At 41.2% G+C, this 16,597-nt stretch overlaps 1 protein-coding gene across 1 annotated transcript in view; it reads right to left on the reverse strand.

Moving 5' to 3' along the window:
* RTEL1 (regulator of telomere elongation helicase 1) overlaps positions 1-16,597 on the reverse strand; it is a gene marked incomplete in the record, with an annotated part of 4,697,248 nt that overhangs the window by 4,633,221 nt on the left and 47,430 nt on the right. Inside the window, 1 exon segment of the mRNA XM_044056976.1 lies at positions 498-558. Coding sequence (XP_043912911.1) covers positions 498-558 — 61 coding nt within the window.

Below are 16,597 nucleotides of genomic sequence, written 5' to 3' on the forward strand. Positions count from 1 at the left end.
AGTTCTAGTTTCAACGTTAGTTATTCCGCTTTCAGTTCAGGAGACCATTAACTTTTTGAGCTCAAAACCAATGCAACATTAAATTATTTTCGTGTTACTCAGTAGATAAATAAAAACTGAGGGAACCAATATACTTCCTGTGGTACAGAGTTTAACGGCTTATAGCCTTACCCTCCATGCTGTCAGACTAAATGGGACTTCATATTTTACATGTTCCTAAGTACAGAAGATTAGACAAGGAGCAACTATGACACTACAACAGGGTAGGAGATTCTCCACTGTACTCTGTCCCACAATATCAGCCCCAGGCATTTCATATCAGACTGATACTTATTACAATGTTCCACATATATCATTCATGCTGTACTTCACATAACCAACACAATGAACCTCCCTCTAACACACAATATACAAGGCTTATTTTCTAAGTGAGTTCTACACTCACCAGTGAGACCACTTTCCACAAAAACAAACATTACACAAAAATGTTTTCTTACCTTCAACATTATTATAAAATGGACAGGCACGGGATGTCACTTTGGTTCTGCACAAGTGAATCTATAATACATGTAAAATGCTATTAATGGAATGTGCAGCAACATTAACATTACACAAATTAAAAAAATAAAAATAAAGAGAGCAGCAAAGAAATGCATAAATGAAAAATTATTCTTGATGTGATGCTGAGTATACTTGGTTTAATTAAACTCCACATGTTCATGGTACACATATGAATTATGTCTGACAAGCATGTAGACTGTTCCAGATGTTTACAACCATAAAGTAAATGCGAGAATCTCCCTGCTGCAAGGTACCTGAAAAATTATCCTAACAGCGATCAGCTTAATAAAATAAAGGCTTGAACTTCTGCAGATACAGACATCCTCCTGCAAGCTACTTCAGGAGGCAGGTTAAGTTATATATATTTTTATATTGCTGCTAATGCTATGCAACCATTTAGCAGGGAGTATATCAAATCAGTATCTGCCAAAAAGTTTCTATGTAATTTGTTCTATCCAATCTTTTCAAGAACAAGACTGTTTTCACCTAGCTCTGCTGTACAGTGATGAAGACTCAACTATGAAAAAAAAAAAAAAAGTTGTGAAAATAAATTTATCCTAACAGAAATGTTTGTACAATCACTGCTGCGCTGCTGCAGTAGCCTTAGCTATATGACTAGATTACCATAGCTTACAAATTTTGGAAGTTTTAAGTAGAAGTTCTAAGCAGAAGAATCCAGGAGTGCCTGTAGAATGGTCCTAGCAAAGCCTGAATCTAGAGAAGGAATTAACCTTATGGTGCTTTGTAAAACTATGCATAGAGGACCAAGGTACTGTGTCTAGAATACTTGAGTCCAACCCTTTCCAAAATGCCACAGATAAAGCCATGGCCCTGGTATAGTGAGCCTTGACCTTGTCTGGAATAGTTTTGTTGTGGTAATTATAACAAAAGGTAGTAGCCTTAGACAACCATTTGAAAATAGGCTATTTCGACATGGGTTGCCCCTTCTTACCTTCATGAGAAATTAATTGATCTGTATTTCTGAAAGACTTGGTTCTAACAAGATAGCACTAGAGTTGTCAGTGGACATCCAAGGTATGGAGTTATCCTTTCTCCTACATTTTTAGGTCCAGGAAAGAATGTAGCTGTGTAAGAACTTACCTAACAGCATTATTTACAAAAGGGAGTTGCCTGCCCAGGCAACCCAACGTACGCCAGTACACCAAAGTCTTTTACTACTGTAAGGTGTATGGTACATCTGACATAAGCAGCTATTGGATATAGACTATAAATGTGATGCAAGCACACAACCATCCACAGAACTGAAGTCCCAGGAGGAGTGTGTGTCCAAGGAATAGAAAGTCAATACATCCAAGAACCATGAGAAGTGGGGAAGCAGGGGTGGGGCAGAATACTGCAACAGAGAAGAGAAGAGAAGGAGATATACAACTATTCCATGTCCTTTTATACATCTGTTGCAGTTTTCTTTACATGAGGGAGAATACCAAAACTTATGCAAAGAGGAAGGTGGAGTTAGCTGAAAAAATTTCCAGGAAGCCATGAAGAATGGATCTGGCAAACCAAGCCCTAGATCTGGAGATGGAATCCAATTTGTAATGTTTGGTAAAGTTGTGAACAGAGGTCCATGTAGCTGTTTCTAGAATAGAGTTGCTGTCTGGTCCTTTGAGAAGTTCACCAGAGGAGGCCACTGCTATGGTAGAGCGAGCTTTGACCATTTCCCATGGTAGGCAGAGCAGAAGACAATGGTTTTGGAAATCCAGTTAAAATGGTTTGTTTCGACACAGGAAGTCCCAGAGCCCTGCGGTGGAACGAAACAGATGGTCTGAATTCCTAGTGGATTTTGTTTTGTGAAGTTAAAATCTGAGTTGGCTATGCACATCAAGAGTGAGAAAAATCTGTGTTTTGGGGAGAAGGGAAAAATGTTGCTAAGTGTACAGCCTGGTTTAAGGGCAGTTCATTAACTAATTTGGGCATAAAGGTGGGGTTGGTGCAAAGACCGACCCTGTATTTGTTGAAGGTATAAAGGAAGGGGCCATAGGAGCCTGGTACTCAGAGATGCTTCTGGCAGAAGTTATGGCTAGCAGCATGACAGTTTTCTAGGTGCAGTGTTTTAAGGAGCTAGAGGAAGCTGGTTCAAATGGTGCGAGGGTCAGTCTTTCTAGCCTAAAGTTTAGGTCCCAAGGAGGGGCGCCACAGGCATCCTAAGGAGGCACTATACAAGAAAATCTCTTCCATTTGGAGAGGCAAGATTTCCTGATATTGGGTTTCCTGGATTCCTGCAGGACTTTAAGCATATCCTCTGAGAAAAGATGTGTAAACGGTATCATGGCTCTATCACCCACAGCGCCAGTTGCAGAGTCGCCAAGTGTGGCTGAATAAGGAAGCCCTTGTGTTGTGCATGTCCACTCTGTGAAGTTAACTTGTGATGACTGCCCTTGGCTAGGTGCAAGAGAAGGAGGAACCAATGCTGTCTTGGCCAACAGGGAGTCACCATCACGATTTTTGGTTTCTCCTGCTGAATCTTCAGAATGGGATGGAATGCATATAGAAACTTCTCACTCCAGGATACTGGTAGGGCATCCACTTTCGTTACCAGGGGGTGAGGTTCCTTGATATAAAATTTTTTTAAGTTGTCTGTTCAGAGTGGAGGCAAACAATTCTATTTGAGGAATACCCCACTGGTGGGCTATGTCCAGAAACACAACTCTATGAAGCATCCATTTGTGGGCCTGTGTTGTGAATCTGCTGAGGTGAGTCTGCCACATATTTCTGACTGGAAGGTTCACATACCAGAGAACAGTCATGTTGTCTTTGTACATCCTCAGCTGACCTGGGTTGAGATGGGGCTGAAAAGTCTGAAGGGCTAGGATCAATACTTACATCTCTTACATTTATGTGATCCTTTAACTGACAGAGTGACCACTAACCTTGCAGAGTGTGCACCCAACGCATTCCCCCAGCCTATATCTGAAGCATCTGTGTACAGGTCTTGAGTTGGAGGCAATGGGTGGATGGGTATTCCTGGGTTGAGGAACATTTGCTGCATCCACCATAGAAGCTCCTTTAAACAAGACAGGAACAGGGATGTGAAATTCCAGAGTGGGTATGCTGTGTCCACACTGATTTCAGGAATCACAAACTTCCTAGTATGGAGTCTTGCCAGAGGCAGCATAGGTATGGTGGAAGCCATCAGTCCAAGGATTCTGAGAAACCTGCCTTGCTGGCAAGAAGTGCAGGGGAAGGAGGTCAGAAAAGGTCTGACAGAGCCTTTTGAGGTGGAAGGGACACTATTATTCTGTCTGTTTGGAATCTGCACCCCAGAAATACATGGTGTTGGGATGGAGTAAGGGTAGATTTTTTGAAGTTGACAGTGAATATTAGTTGCTGGAGGATGACAATGGCTGAGTGAAGGTTCCTCGGCAGTTTCTCTGGGGTGTATGCCTTGAACAGAAGGTTGTCCAATTAAGAGAAAATGTGAAAGTCTTGGGAGTCTGTAGAATGCAACTGCTGGAGTTAAATTTGTGTAAACTCTTGGGGCTTTAGAAAGACCAAAAGGCAAGACAGAGAACTATAAGTGCCAGGATGCCACAGAGAAATTGAGAAATTTCCTGAGTGTGGGATGAATGTGAATATGCAGTTAGGCATCTTTGATGTCTATGGATGCCAGAAAGGCCTGTGGAAGGATCAGAAGAAATGAGGTCTGAAGGGTGAGCATTTTGAAGGAGGGCATCTTTAGGAAGGTGTTAAGAAAGGAAAGATCTAGGATGGGTCTACAGGAGCCTTCCTTTATAGGTACAAGAACATGCGAGAGTAGAAGCCTGTTCCTTTTTGGGGTGTGGGCACTGGTTGTATGGCTTCCTGTTCTAGCAGGTCTGCCAATACTTGGGGAAAAGAATGGTACCTGTTTTGCTGGTGGTTGAGAGATACCCATAAATGGATGCGCAGTGGGCCATACCATGAAATACCCATGTTTTATAATGTACAAAACCCAGGTATCATGTGTGATGGAATCCCAGGCTGGAAGAGATAGGTATAGGCATACAGAAAGAGTGTTAGAGCAAGGGAGTCCTGAAGAGTCAGAAAGAACTTGCTCTGTCAAGGAAAGGCTGCTTAGTTGGATGGGAAGAGGGGGAGCCGAGTAATGAGGTTTGTTGCTCCACTTAGATGACTTGGATTGGTACGGCCATGTTTGCCTGCAGACAAATACCTGTTTGGATGTGTAGTTCCTATGGATCTTTGGGACTAGAGGATGTGTTTGAGTTCTTTTAACTCTGCTTTTTTCCTGCATTGATTTGAAGAGATCAGCTAAAGCCTTACCAAATAAAGAAAAACTGTCAAGGGAAGCATCCATAAGCTTCGCCTTGATGTCCTCAGGGAGGGGTTGAAACCTTAACCATGCAAATCTTCTCAACACTGAGGCTGCAGTCCTGGAGACAGCCTCAACAGCATCATAGCTGCTCTTTGAGTGTCAGGCCACCTGGGAGGATGCAGCAATCGGGAAGAGGCCAAGGCCTTGTTTTCTGAGACAGGCATGTCAGGAACAATTTTAGACAGTTGTGACATGAGTTCTGGGGAATACTTGATCATACAAGCTTGGCAGTTAAAAGCCCTGAAAGGCCAGGGTAGCTGCTATATTTTCCTTCCAATCTCTTTTATCAGAGGGTTGGAGAGAGGTGGAAGGAAGGGACCTCAAAGGCTCGTCTCAGGCTACAGAGATGACCAGTGGCCTTAAAGAGGAAGCTGCTGTCATGAGGGACTTCATAGTATCTGTCCGGCTTCTTAGGGGACGAAGGCTGAGAATCAAGGTGTAGGGACACAGCATCCAAAAAGGCAGGAATAACCGGTGGGATACCTGAATGGCAGGGGGTTTCCACCTGGAGGTTGTAGTCTCTTCTTTGGACATCTGACATTTGAGTGCTGTCCTACTTCAAGTGGTCTCTCATTTTTAAAAGGGTTTCACTAAATGAGATGTCCTCTATAGGGGAGCCCGTCCAAATAGAGTCTTCTTCAGGGGAAGTGTCGTCTACCTTAGCAAGTGTAAAGTCATTAACTTCAAATCATCCTAAATTTAGTAAACTCTGTATTATTTGAGTAGGAAAGGGAGGAAAGAAAATCTGACGAGAAGTAGGAAGAGTTTGACAGGACAGGGAAGTAAATACATTAAGAAAGAAAATTTTAAACAATGAACTCTAGTACAAATTGTAATAAAACTGTTGAACTACATTATACTATAATAGGATTCAGAGTGACTCATTTGCGAAAAAAACATACTTGAGAAAAAGAACTGTAAGTCACTCAAACAGAAGAGATTAAGTTATTGCTTGAAAAAGGAGCAAGGAGATCAAGAAAGGGAAGGAGAGCATTATGGGAGGAAAAGTGGAGCTCAAGCTTGCAGTCGATTAACATGTTGCTGAAAAGGGTTCACCTGCGGCCACCACTCCAACATTTTACAGTATGCCCAATTAATCAACTTGGATGCAGTATTCAGTTAATGGCATGGGTGTTGGGACATCCTTACAGGAGAGGAATGCCTTGCACAATTGATGCAATTTTGACCATCACATTAGTGATTCAACACTGGGAAAGCAATGGGAGGGTTCATGTAAGAGACCAGACAAGGTTTGGACTACTGAGCTGGGGATGTTGTGGATGGGAGTATGCACATCATTCCCTACTTAGGTAGCTACCCACAACTCAGGGTAAGCATTAGGAAGGATGGGGTGGAATCCTCCATAGAACCAGTAAACTGCTTCACAGCTAGACTCTCACTTCCAGGAATAACAGTGGGCTCATCAGGCCCACAAATGGAAAAGGGAGAGTGTTTCTGCTCATATTGGAGATTTCTGGGTCTCAACCTTGCAGAAACAAAGAAACTGATGGGGTGCACATAGGGAAGTCACGTGAAGAACACACACGGGGGGGGGGGGGGGGCTTGCTACTCCTAAAATTTCTTGGGAGGAAATTCCAAAATTCCAACTTTCTACTACACTTTCAGAAAGCCATTTATTACTTTTATTATTAAATAAAAAGTGCACCTTAGTTTTAGCATATGGTTATAGTATCTAGAAGCCTAGCCCAAAAAAACAATTCTAGGTAGTCATAATGTTGAGCACTGATTAAATCAAAGCCTTCTTTTCTGTACATGTGGCTGAACCACAGTAATCTGTTTGATGATATTTTCTGCAGTTAGAGCTACTCTGGCTTCTACTCTTATTTTATTTATTTATATTTTATTATTATTTATTTTACATTTGTTTGCCAGGATAGTCCGACTGCACATGTCTGTTTTTAGCTGAGGCATGGGGAGAAAAGCTCCACATGAACAAAACAGTAATCTACAACATTTGTACAGAACAGCATTTATACAAGAAAAAACATTTTATACAGTAAAGTACAGTACAGTTTTACAAAGACATGCGGCTGGAGTGTTTCTCACCGGGCCTCCACTGAAAACTGGTTTAGTTCCAAACTGGATTTTCCCAGTAAACAAATGTTAAATAAAAATAAATAAAATGTATAATTTACACATAACTAGGCAAGAATAGAAATGGGATGACAGATGAAGATACTCACAGTGTTGGTTTGTAGAAGAGATTCGCTAGTGGAGTAGTGTTACACTTAGATTATGTAGTTTGCACGTTTACAACATTTTAAGAAAATGTATATTAAGGGTCATCCAAGATAGTTCGTACTGACAGATCTAAATTAGACTTAGTGACTAGTCCTACAGTTTTCTCAAACAACCTTAAGAGATAAGTTATTTAGTCTGGGGTATTACAAGGACATAGCCATTTGTTTGGTAAGAGTTTTTTCACTTTGGTTTAAATTGAGAGAGGGTTGGGTTAGAGGATATTTCATAAGGTAGTGAATTCCACACTTTACCGATGTAGTTAGCAAGCAGGGATTCTCCAGCTAAGTTTTTGGCTGTACTGACTTTAATAAGTTGTTTGTTAGAAAGTACAGTTTTGTACCTACCATAAATGTAGATGTTCAAGTGCTCATACAGCTGCAGTCATAACAGATGAGGTTATCCTGCCGTCAGGCGGGTCCTCGGTCGGCCGAATTCCAAAGTCTAGGTCCAGCGTCGGTTGTCGTCACTTCTTCCCTGACGTCAGTGCGGCAGGGGTATAAAAGAGGCAGCAGACGCCATTTTCTTCAGTTTTTCTTGCCCCAGATGTCAGGTGCCCCCAGAAGGAAGGCAAACAATGTTATGCAGAAATGCAATGTTGATAAATCAAAAACAGTAGTTGCAAGCAAATACACCATAAAAGAATACCCCAAAAAGGTTATATGAAAGGTGTTTGTCATAATGCCTGTCCTAAGAGGGGATGGAGGGAGGGAAACCTGGACTGCAGCTGTATGAGCACTCGAACATCTACATTTATGGTAGGTACAAAACTGTACTATGTTCATCGTGCATACAGCTGCAGTCATAACAGATGGGTAGAATCCCAAAGCTAAGTAAGGGTGGTAGGCACCAAGTGGAACTAGGAGGGTCTAGGATGCCCTGCAGGACTGCTGTGGCAAAGCCCACTCTAGATTTAGAGTATAGTGGGAGGTGATAGTGCTTGGAGAAAGTGTGCACTGAACTCCAGGTGGCTGCTTCCAAAGTATCCTTGGTAGGGACCCCCCTGAGGAAGGCTGCAGAGGTAGCTGTGGCTCTGGTGGAGTGGGATCTGATGCATGCAGGCACAGTTTTTCCATGAAATGAGTAACAAAAGCATATGCAGTGGGCTATCCATTTTGAAACTGTCTGTTTGGAAATAGCCTTTCCTTGAGCACCTGCAGCATAGGACACAAAGAGTTGCTCAGATTTCCTGAATGGCTTTGTCCTGTCCAAATAATAACGAAGTTGTCTGTGAATGTGCAAGGAATGTAGTAGTCCCTCCCCTTTGTTTTGTGGATTAGGAAAAAAGGTATGCAAGTGGATAGTCTGATCTAAAGCTACACTGGATACTACCTTTGGCATAAAGGTAGGGTTGGTTTGTAAGGAAACTCTGTCCTGATGGAAAATGATGAATGGTTGCACAGCCATGAGGGCCTGTAGCTCCGAAACCCTGCGAGCTGAGGTGATAGCCAGAAGAAAGGCTGTTTTCCATGACAAGTACTGTAACTCTGATGAAGAAGCTGGCTCGAAGGGAGGAAGGGTCAGCTTTTCCAATACGAAGTTGAGGTCCCAAGCAGGGGACTGGTAGTTTCCTTGGGGGTTTTATATTCTTTGTCCCTCTGACGAACTGCCTTAAGAGAGGATGAGAGAATAAAGGAGGATCTGTGTTGTATTGTGCAGAAATGGCTGAAGCGTGGATCTTGATGGAGGAGAAGGAAAGTCCATTGCTTAACATCTCAGCTAGGTACTGTAAAATTTGAGGTATATTTATTACCCAAGGATTCTGTCCCTTCTTTTGATTCCAGGCACAAAATCGTTTCCATTTGGCGGAGTAGGCCTTTCTAGTAGAAGGTCTTCTGGCCTCCAAGATGACATCTTGCACCTCCTTGGAGAGGAGAAACTGTTGGGAAATCAAGGAATTCTCCATGCAGCTAGATTTAGAGTTTTGAGATGGCTGTGAAGAGTTTTGTAGCTGTGCTGGGACAACAGAAGAGGGACTAGATGTAGGATCCATGGTGGGGAATGTGTCAGGCTCTTCAGCAGCGAATACCAGTGTTGCCTTGGCCAGTCTGGAGCAAAGAGAATCACTTTCGGCCTCTCTGCTCTGGCTTTTAATAGAACTTTGGGCAGCAGAGGAAGAGGCGGGAAGGCATAGACGGTCAATGTTGTCCAATTGAAGGAAAGTGCGTCCACTTTCCAGGCCTGTGGATGATAGGTCCTTGAACAAAATTTTTTCAACTGGCAATTCCTGTGGGTAGCAAAGAGATCTACGTCCGGCTGACCCCATGCCCGAGTTATCTTTGTGAAAATTTGAGGATGCAACTTCCATTCGTGTGGATCTGTCATATTTCTGCTTAGGTTGTCTGCCAGTGTGTTTTCCTTCCCTGGCAGGAATTGTGCCTGTAATTGAATTTTCAATTCCAGTGCTGTGTTCCAAAGGGTCATGGCTTGCCTGCACAGGGGGTATGAATGAGTTCCCCCCTGTTTGTTTATGTACCACATCACTGTGGTGTTGTCTGTCCTTATCAATAGCTGGCCTGGATGCAGTAGGTCTTTGAAGGTCATAATAGCCTTTTGCATGGCTAGCATTTCCTTTTGGTTGATGTGAAGGAGCTTCTCTTTTCGTGCCCATTTTCCCTGAATGCACTGACCTGTCATGTGTGCTCCCCAGGCGTAGTCTGAGGCATCTGTTGTGATGATTTGAGTTGCTTGAGGTACACAGAAAGGAAGACCTGTGCTTCTTTGGCAAGCTTGAGCCCACCACATAAATTCCTTTTGAAGGCATGGAATGAGTGGTATAATCGCTTCCAAGCTGTGGCTGTGTTGAGACCATAAGTTTTTTAGGTACCACTGAAGTTTCCTCATATGCAGCTTTGCACATGGGATTAGTAGGATGCAAGATGCCATGAATCGCAGAGCCTGCGGGACTTTCCTTGCAGTTAGCCTGGTGTAAGTTGAAATTTTTCTGAAGTATTGAGACAGTTGCCCTTGCTTGTCTGGCGTGAGGTAGGCCATCTAGGTGGTTGTATCCAAGCTGGCACCCAGGAAAATTATTTGTTGAGAGGGTATTAGTTTTGATTTCTTTTTGTTGACTGTGTATCCCAGGAAGTTCAACAGTTTTATTACAAACGCCAGGTGCTGCAGTAGTATGTCCTTGCTGTCCGCTTGGATCAGGCAGTCGTCCAGGTACGGGTAGATTTGTATCCCTTGTAGTCTGCAGAAGGCGATTACTGATGCCAGGCATTTCGTAAACACTCTGGGCGCAGTAGATAAGCCAAAGGGCAATGCAGAGAATTGGTAATGGGTTGAACCTGCAAGAAATCTGAGTTATCTTCTGCAATCTTGTCTGATGGGGACATGCAGGTATGGCTCCTTGAGGTCCAATGTTACCAGCCAAGACTCCTTGCCCAGCATGGGAAGAAGCTGCTGTAATGTAAGCATCTTGAATTTTGGCACCTGAAGGTGTGTTTAGTATGGATAGGTCTAAGATAGGTCTCCAATCTTTGTCTTTCCTTGGTACCAGGAATAGTCTGGAATAAAACCCTTGACCTTGTTCTTTTGCAGGTACCTCTTGAATTGCTTTCATGTCCATGAGAGCTGAAATTTGTTTTTGTGCCTCTGCCCTTTGATTTTGTGGCAGGTTTGGCATGCCTCTCATTTTTGGAAGGGTGTGAAAGTGGAACCTGTAGCCTCTGTCTATAATGTCCAGAATCCATTTGTCTTTTGTAACAATATGCCAATTTTTTGAGAATAATGTCAGTTTTCTGCCCAAAGGTGCTGCCATTAAAGCTTTGCTTGGCAGGTGTAGGGGGAAGTCATTGTGTCTGTTTTCTAAAAGACTGTGATCTATCTTCTCCACCTCTTGGGGTTGGTGCTTGCCATTGCCTGGCTCTGAATGATCCTTGAGGTTGCCCTCTACCTCTTGGACGCCTGTATCTGCCCCTTTGTGGTCTGTCCGTGGCTGGAAAGGACCAATTTTTTGAAGGCCAGTTTCTGCTGAAACGTGGAGGTTGTACCTGCAGGAAATCTTTCACTGTTTGCATCGATTTCGCTTTTTCCTCCATTTTCTTTAGTACCTCCTCTGCTTTAACACCAAACAATACATCTTTTTGAAGACGTGCATCTAATAATTTAGCTTTGACATGATCTGGTAAGGTTTGCTCTTTGAGCCAAGCATGCCTACGTACAACAGACAGCTCTACATGAGGCCTCTAAAGCATCAAAACCGCACTGCAAGGTATGTTTACCCACTTGCTCTGCACCATGCAACAATTCCTGCAACTCTTTTAAATCTGGTTGTTCTGGTTGTGTCATCTTGCTTTTCAGCTGAGATATAAAAAACTGTTGATACTTTAACATATGGAACTGACAGTTTAATGCCCTCATGGTTAAAGTGGCCGAGGTGTACACCTTTTTCCCCCACCTTTCTAAAGATCTGGAATCTCTCTCCGAAGGTAATGGGTTTTTAGCAGTAGAGGCCTTAATTCCCTTGGGACCCTGTGAAATAGTTTCTGGGTCAGCAGTATGGCTTTTATATAGGAACTGGTGAGAATCAGGAACCCGGTAATACCTGTCTGGTTTAACAGGAGCTGGAGGCAAGGAATCAGGATTAAGGCTGGCTTCTGTGTACACATCATCCAATATATCTAAAACAGGGGGGATAGACAGATGCCTACGCTGGGGGAGCAGAAGAAATTCCCTGAGCCTTTTCTTGGAATCCGAGTAATCTTGGCCTTCCCAGTGAAAGTGTTCCCTCAATGTATGCAGGGTTTCCCCAAAAGAGAAGTCCTCAGGGGGGGAGACTGAGGGAATAGACTCCTCTGCATCAGAGTCTTCGAATGGAGAATAGGCACAATCCTGGTCCTCAGATAGTTCTGAGGAAATAGAAGCCTGATGTGAGGAAGAGTAGTCTTCCTCTAATCTGGGCCTTTTGTCAGAGGGGGGTTGAGAACCCCTGATAAGAGTAATCAAATCCTCAGCCATTTTAAGCATCTGTTTTTTAGGCATGGTGCCTTGAGAGGGTGTCTGAGGAACCTGTTTTTTTGGTTTTCATGGCTGTTTTAGATTTAGTGAAGGCTTTAACAGAGGAGGAAGGCCTGAAGACCCCTTGAGAAATGGCAGGCCTGTCTAAATTCTGAGTTTCCCCGCCAGGAGTGGCGTCGGTATCTGTAGTAGGAATGGGGGCTGAGGAGCCTGCGACCTCGGGTACTGAAGACACCGGTAATGCATTGTCATCGGTACTCCGGGGCTGCGTAGGCACCTCGCTGAGTACCGGAGAACCGGTAGTCGGCCTTAGCATGGTATCAGTAGGTGGTGCGGAGCTCGTATGTCGGTCCTTATCTTTGCGTTTTTTGCTCAAAACTGGAGTCGGAGTATCCGACGACATAATATAATTACATTTTTTTGCCAAAAAAGTGAAGGGCGAACTCCGCTGTTGAATCTAGCACAAAAACTGCAGGCCGAGACGTCGTGGTCTGGGCCTAAGCAAGGTATACAGTAGGAGTGGAAATCCTTATGCGGTATTTGCTTCCCACATAAAATGCAATTATTAACTTTGTCTGACATCGGTCTGAGGCAAGAAAAGTTTCCCCAACGGGGTACTTAGCTTTCAAGAAGACTTCGGCTGAAATACTTTCATAAATCTCAGGAGCTGGCCGACAGGCAGTTGCGAACTGCTTCTGCTTCGGGCACCGCGCGTAAAGAAAGACTGAAGAAAATGGCGTCGGCTGCCTCTTTTATACCCTGCCGCACTGACGTCAGGAAAGAAGCGATGACAACCAACGCCGGACCTAGACTTTGGAATTCGGCCGACCGAGGACCCGCCTGACGGCAGGATAACCCCCATCTGTTATGACTGCAGCTGTATGCATGATGAACATCAGAGTTCTGGCACTGGAATGAGGTAGCAGTATATTTTGGAGTGAAGGTGTTTTTTCACTTTGGTAGTTTATCTAATGGACTATGATTAGTTTGGTTGTAGAGCAGGAGATGTTCGAGTTCAGGCCAACTGAGCTTTTTAAGGGAGATACAATGATGATTCCAAAATGGTGGACAGCCTTGTAAGCACACTGACAGTGAAGGCTCCTGCATTCTTATACTATAATCTGACTTCAAACCAGCGCATCGCTTAGGGAAAATCAAACATCAATGGATTAAAGCAGAAATACGAGTACTTAATTGTTTCATCTTTATTTTTCAAAAATTCTCTCATTCAGGAAGGAAAAATAATTACTGGTTGGAAACAGAGCCCTGAACCACATGGTGTGGATTCTTCAAGACTAACAGGCCTAATAAGAGGAAAATGACAAGAACAACAACTTTCATAACAAGACTTATCATTTAAAATTCTGCACTACTACTAGGAATCTAACTATACAAGATTAATGGAGAATCAGCCAGATCGGATGGAAACTGCAATCACAAAAACTGAACTGTCTGCAATTACTACTCCCGAGAAAGAAACCACTTCTAAAAGTCAAAAAATTAACAAGCAACAACAAGAAGCTGGTAAAATGTCTCAAAGATTAAAACAGGAACAACGTTTAACACTGGAGGATCTGAAAACTGCTTTACAACCTTTATAAACAGAAGTGCAGGGTTTCTCTCATAAGCTAACTACATTTGGCTCTACTCTGGACCAAATTGGGCTTAGGCTTGAACAAAATGAAGCTAAATTTATGGACAATGAGCTAAAAATAAATTAACTGCAACAAAAAGCACAAACCAATGACACCATAATTAAAGAATTACAGCAAAAAATGTTGGACTTGGAAGCTTGAAGCCAGAGAAATAATTTTATCATAAGAGGTATTCCAGAGAGCTTTGATAATTCACAACTTATTCCAATAATAAAAGAAATACTAAGCTCTCTTCTGACTAATAAAGATTTCCTGGATGAGATAGTGATTGAGAGCTCACACAGCTAAAGCATACACAAACAAGTCATCTTCCTAGACAAATCTATATCAGACTGCTTAATTCAGCACATGTTCAACAGATACTGTCAGCTTATAAGATTAAAAAGATTAAAAAGAATGTTAAATAGAGAGCACATAAAATTACGATTACTCAAGATTTTCCTTTACAAATTAAACAAAAAATTGACAAACTCAACAAATACTGCAATTACCTCACTGAAAATAAGATTCATTTCCAAATGAGATATCCTGCAACTTTAACATTTTATTACAAAGAAGAAAAAATATCCTTGGAAACACCTGACCAGTCAAAATCCACCTTTCTGCGTCTCTTCAAAGAAAATCCTGCCTGAGACAACTCTTTTCATATCTTTTGATCCAAAAACAACATTTGGAAGGCTAAACAAGGGCTACAGCTCCAAAGAACTGCAGGACAGAAGAATATACCACTCTTATGGGAAATTTTAAAAAAATGGATATGAAATGTGTTCTAAATAACTCTGCTTACTTGCCTGCAAAGAAAACGTCTTTGCTACACTGTAATACTTAAGGTACTGTCTTTTAGCAACTGCCTTTTACATTTAAAAGTTGCAAAGCTACCTAACACTGACTGCATAGAGAAATGACTTTAAAGTGCATTTACAGCTTACAAACAAGGTGTTAAATTACATTTAAAAAATGGGATACAACCTCCATTTTAAGTAGTGCAAATACAAGACATAAGTAGTTCCAGTTAAAATGTATATTCATTCTACTGGCATAATCATTGAGTTGGCTTTTAAGTCTGTCTATGAGCAAGGAATAAAAACATTTCTTTTTTTTCCCTCCTCTGTTTGTTCAGTTGATGGCACTGGTTAACTAATATACGAGTTCACAATGATGTGTTTATATGGCTTTTGACAGTGCAGTGTTAAATGAAGTTTCCAATACATTTTAAAGAACCACAGTTAGTTGCTGTTAGCAAGAGTAAGGCAAATGTTGTTGAATTTTAAAATGCTGCCTTCTTTAAATGTTTAAAATGTATAATCATTATTCTGCTGGCATAACCATCGAGTTACTTTTAAATGGGTCTATTAGCAAGGTATAAAAACATCTCTTTTTTTTCTCTGTTTGTTCAAGTAGATGGCACTGGTTAATTATTAATACACGAGTACACAATGATGGATCTATATGTTTTTTGCCAGTGCAATGTTAAATGAAGTTTCCAATACAATTTAAAGAACCACCGTTAGTTGCTGTTAGTAAGAATAAGGCAAATGTTGTTGAATTTATAGTGCCGCCTTCTTTAAATGTTTAAAATGTATAATCATTATTCTACTGGCATAACCATTGAGTTACCTTTAAATGTGTCTATGAGACATGTACAAAAACATTTTTCTTTTTTTTTCCCTGTTTGTCCAGTAGATGGCACTGATTAATTAATATGAGTTCACAATGATTGCTTCTATGGTTTTTGACAGTGCAGTGTTGAACGAAGTTTCCAATACATTTTAAAGAACCACAGTTAGTTGCTGTTAGCAAGAATAATGCAAATGTTGTTGAATTTTTAAAATGATGCAGTCTTTAAATATACATATATTGTACTTGGTTTTTGAAAATATTGTTTTGTTAACTCTAATGACTAAGAATTATAATATGTTGCTGCTACTACAAAACTTTTTTATAAAAGCTATTTTTCCAATATCTAAGGGTACAATTAATATAATATTTTAAGAAGTCTGAAAATGAATATGCAGTATATAAATAATAAAAGGCGCGGGATGGACAGAGTCTGTTAGCTGATGACTGTGCGCATTTGGAACAGTATGGGTATTATTGACATCCCTCCGATATATATCTACTCCTTGTTGTTAAAAATAATAGTTTCTTTTAGTTTCTTAACTCATGCACATTTACAAATACAGAGGGGTGGGTGGTTAGGCACCTATTTAGAGTTTAGGAGTATAGAAGTCACAGCATTTATTCTCAAGATAAATACACTAACAAAGTTTATAACTGTATTTTTGTGCATCAACTAATGAGAAACTTCAACAATATTAATAAAAATGATAACCATAGACTCTTGGAATGTTAAAGGGATGGTAGATGAAAAGAAATTTAATCATGCACCTCACATATCAAAACTAAAGCTGATATAACTTTCTTGCAACAAACTCACTTAGATGACCAATTTTGGGTTAGGAAAAGGAAAAGAAAATGGGTTAAAACAATAATTGCTGCAAATTATAGTTCTTTGTCCAGGGGAGTGGCCATTATTGTAAATAAATCCTTCCAAGGAGAGGTTACTTCCTATGAAGCTGACTCAAAGGGAAGATGGGTATTATTTACTACTGAATATCATACTTTGAACAAACCATTACTCTTTCTTTATATAGCCTCTGCTCAAAATCAACAGCTCTTCATTTATGAAATCTTTAAGGACAGATCACATAATAAAAACAGTCACAATCTACCACTACAGCACTTGAATTACAAAATACATTTGACCTAGTTGACCCTTATGTTAAATTTCAATATAATAAAACAATATCAAGATTCACTTTCTTTTCAG

This window comes from Protopterus annectens, chromosome 14.part0 (genome assembly GCF_019279795.1).
Source record: "Protopterus annectens isolate FY-2018-M chromosome 14.part0, PAN1.0, whole genome shotgun sequence".
Lineage (NCBI taxonomy): Eukaryota > Metazoa > Chordata > Ceratodontiformes > Protopteridae > Protopterus > Protopterus annectens.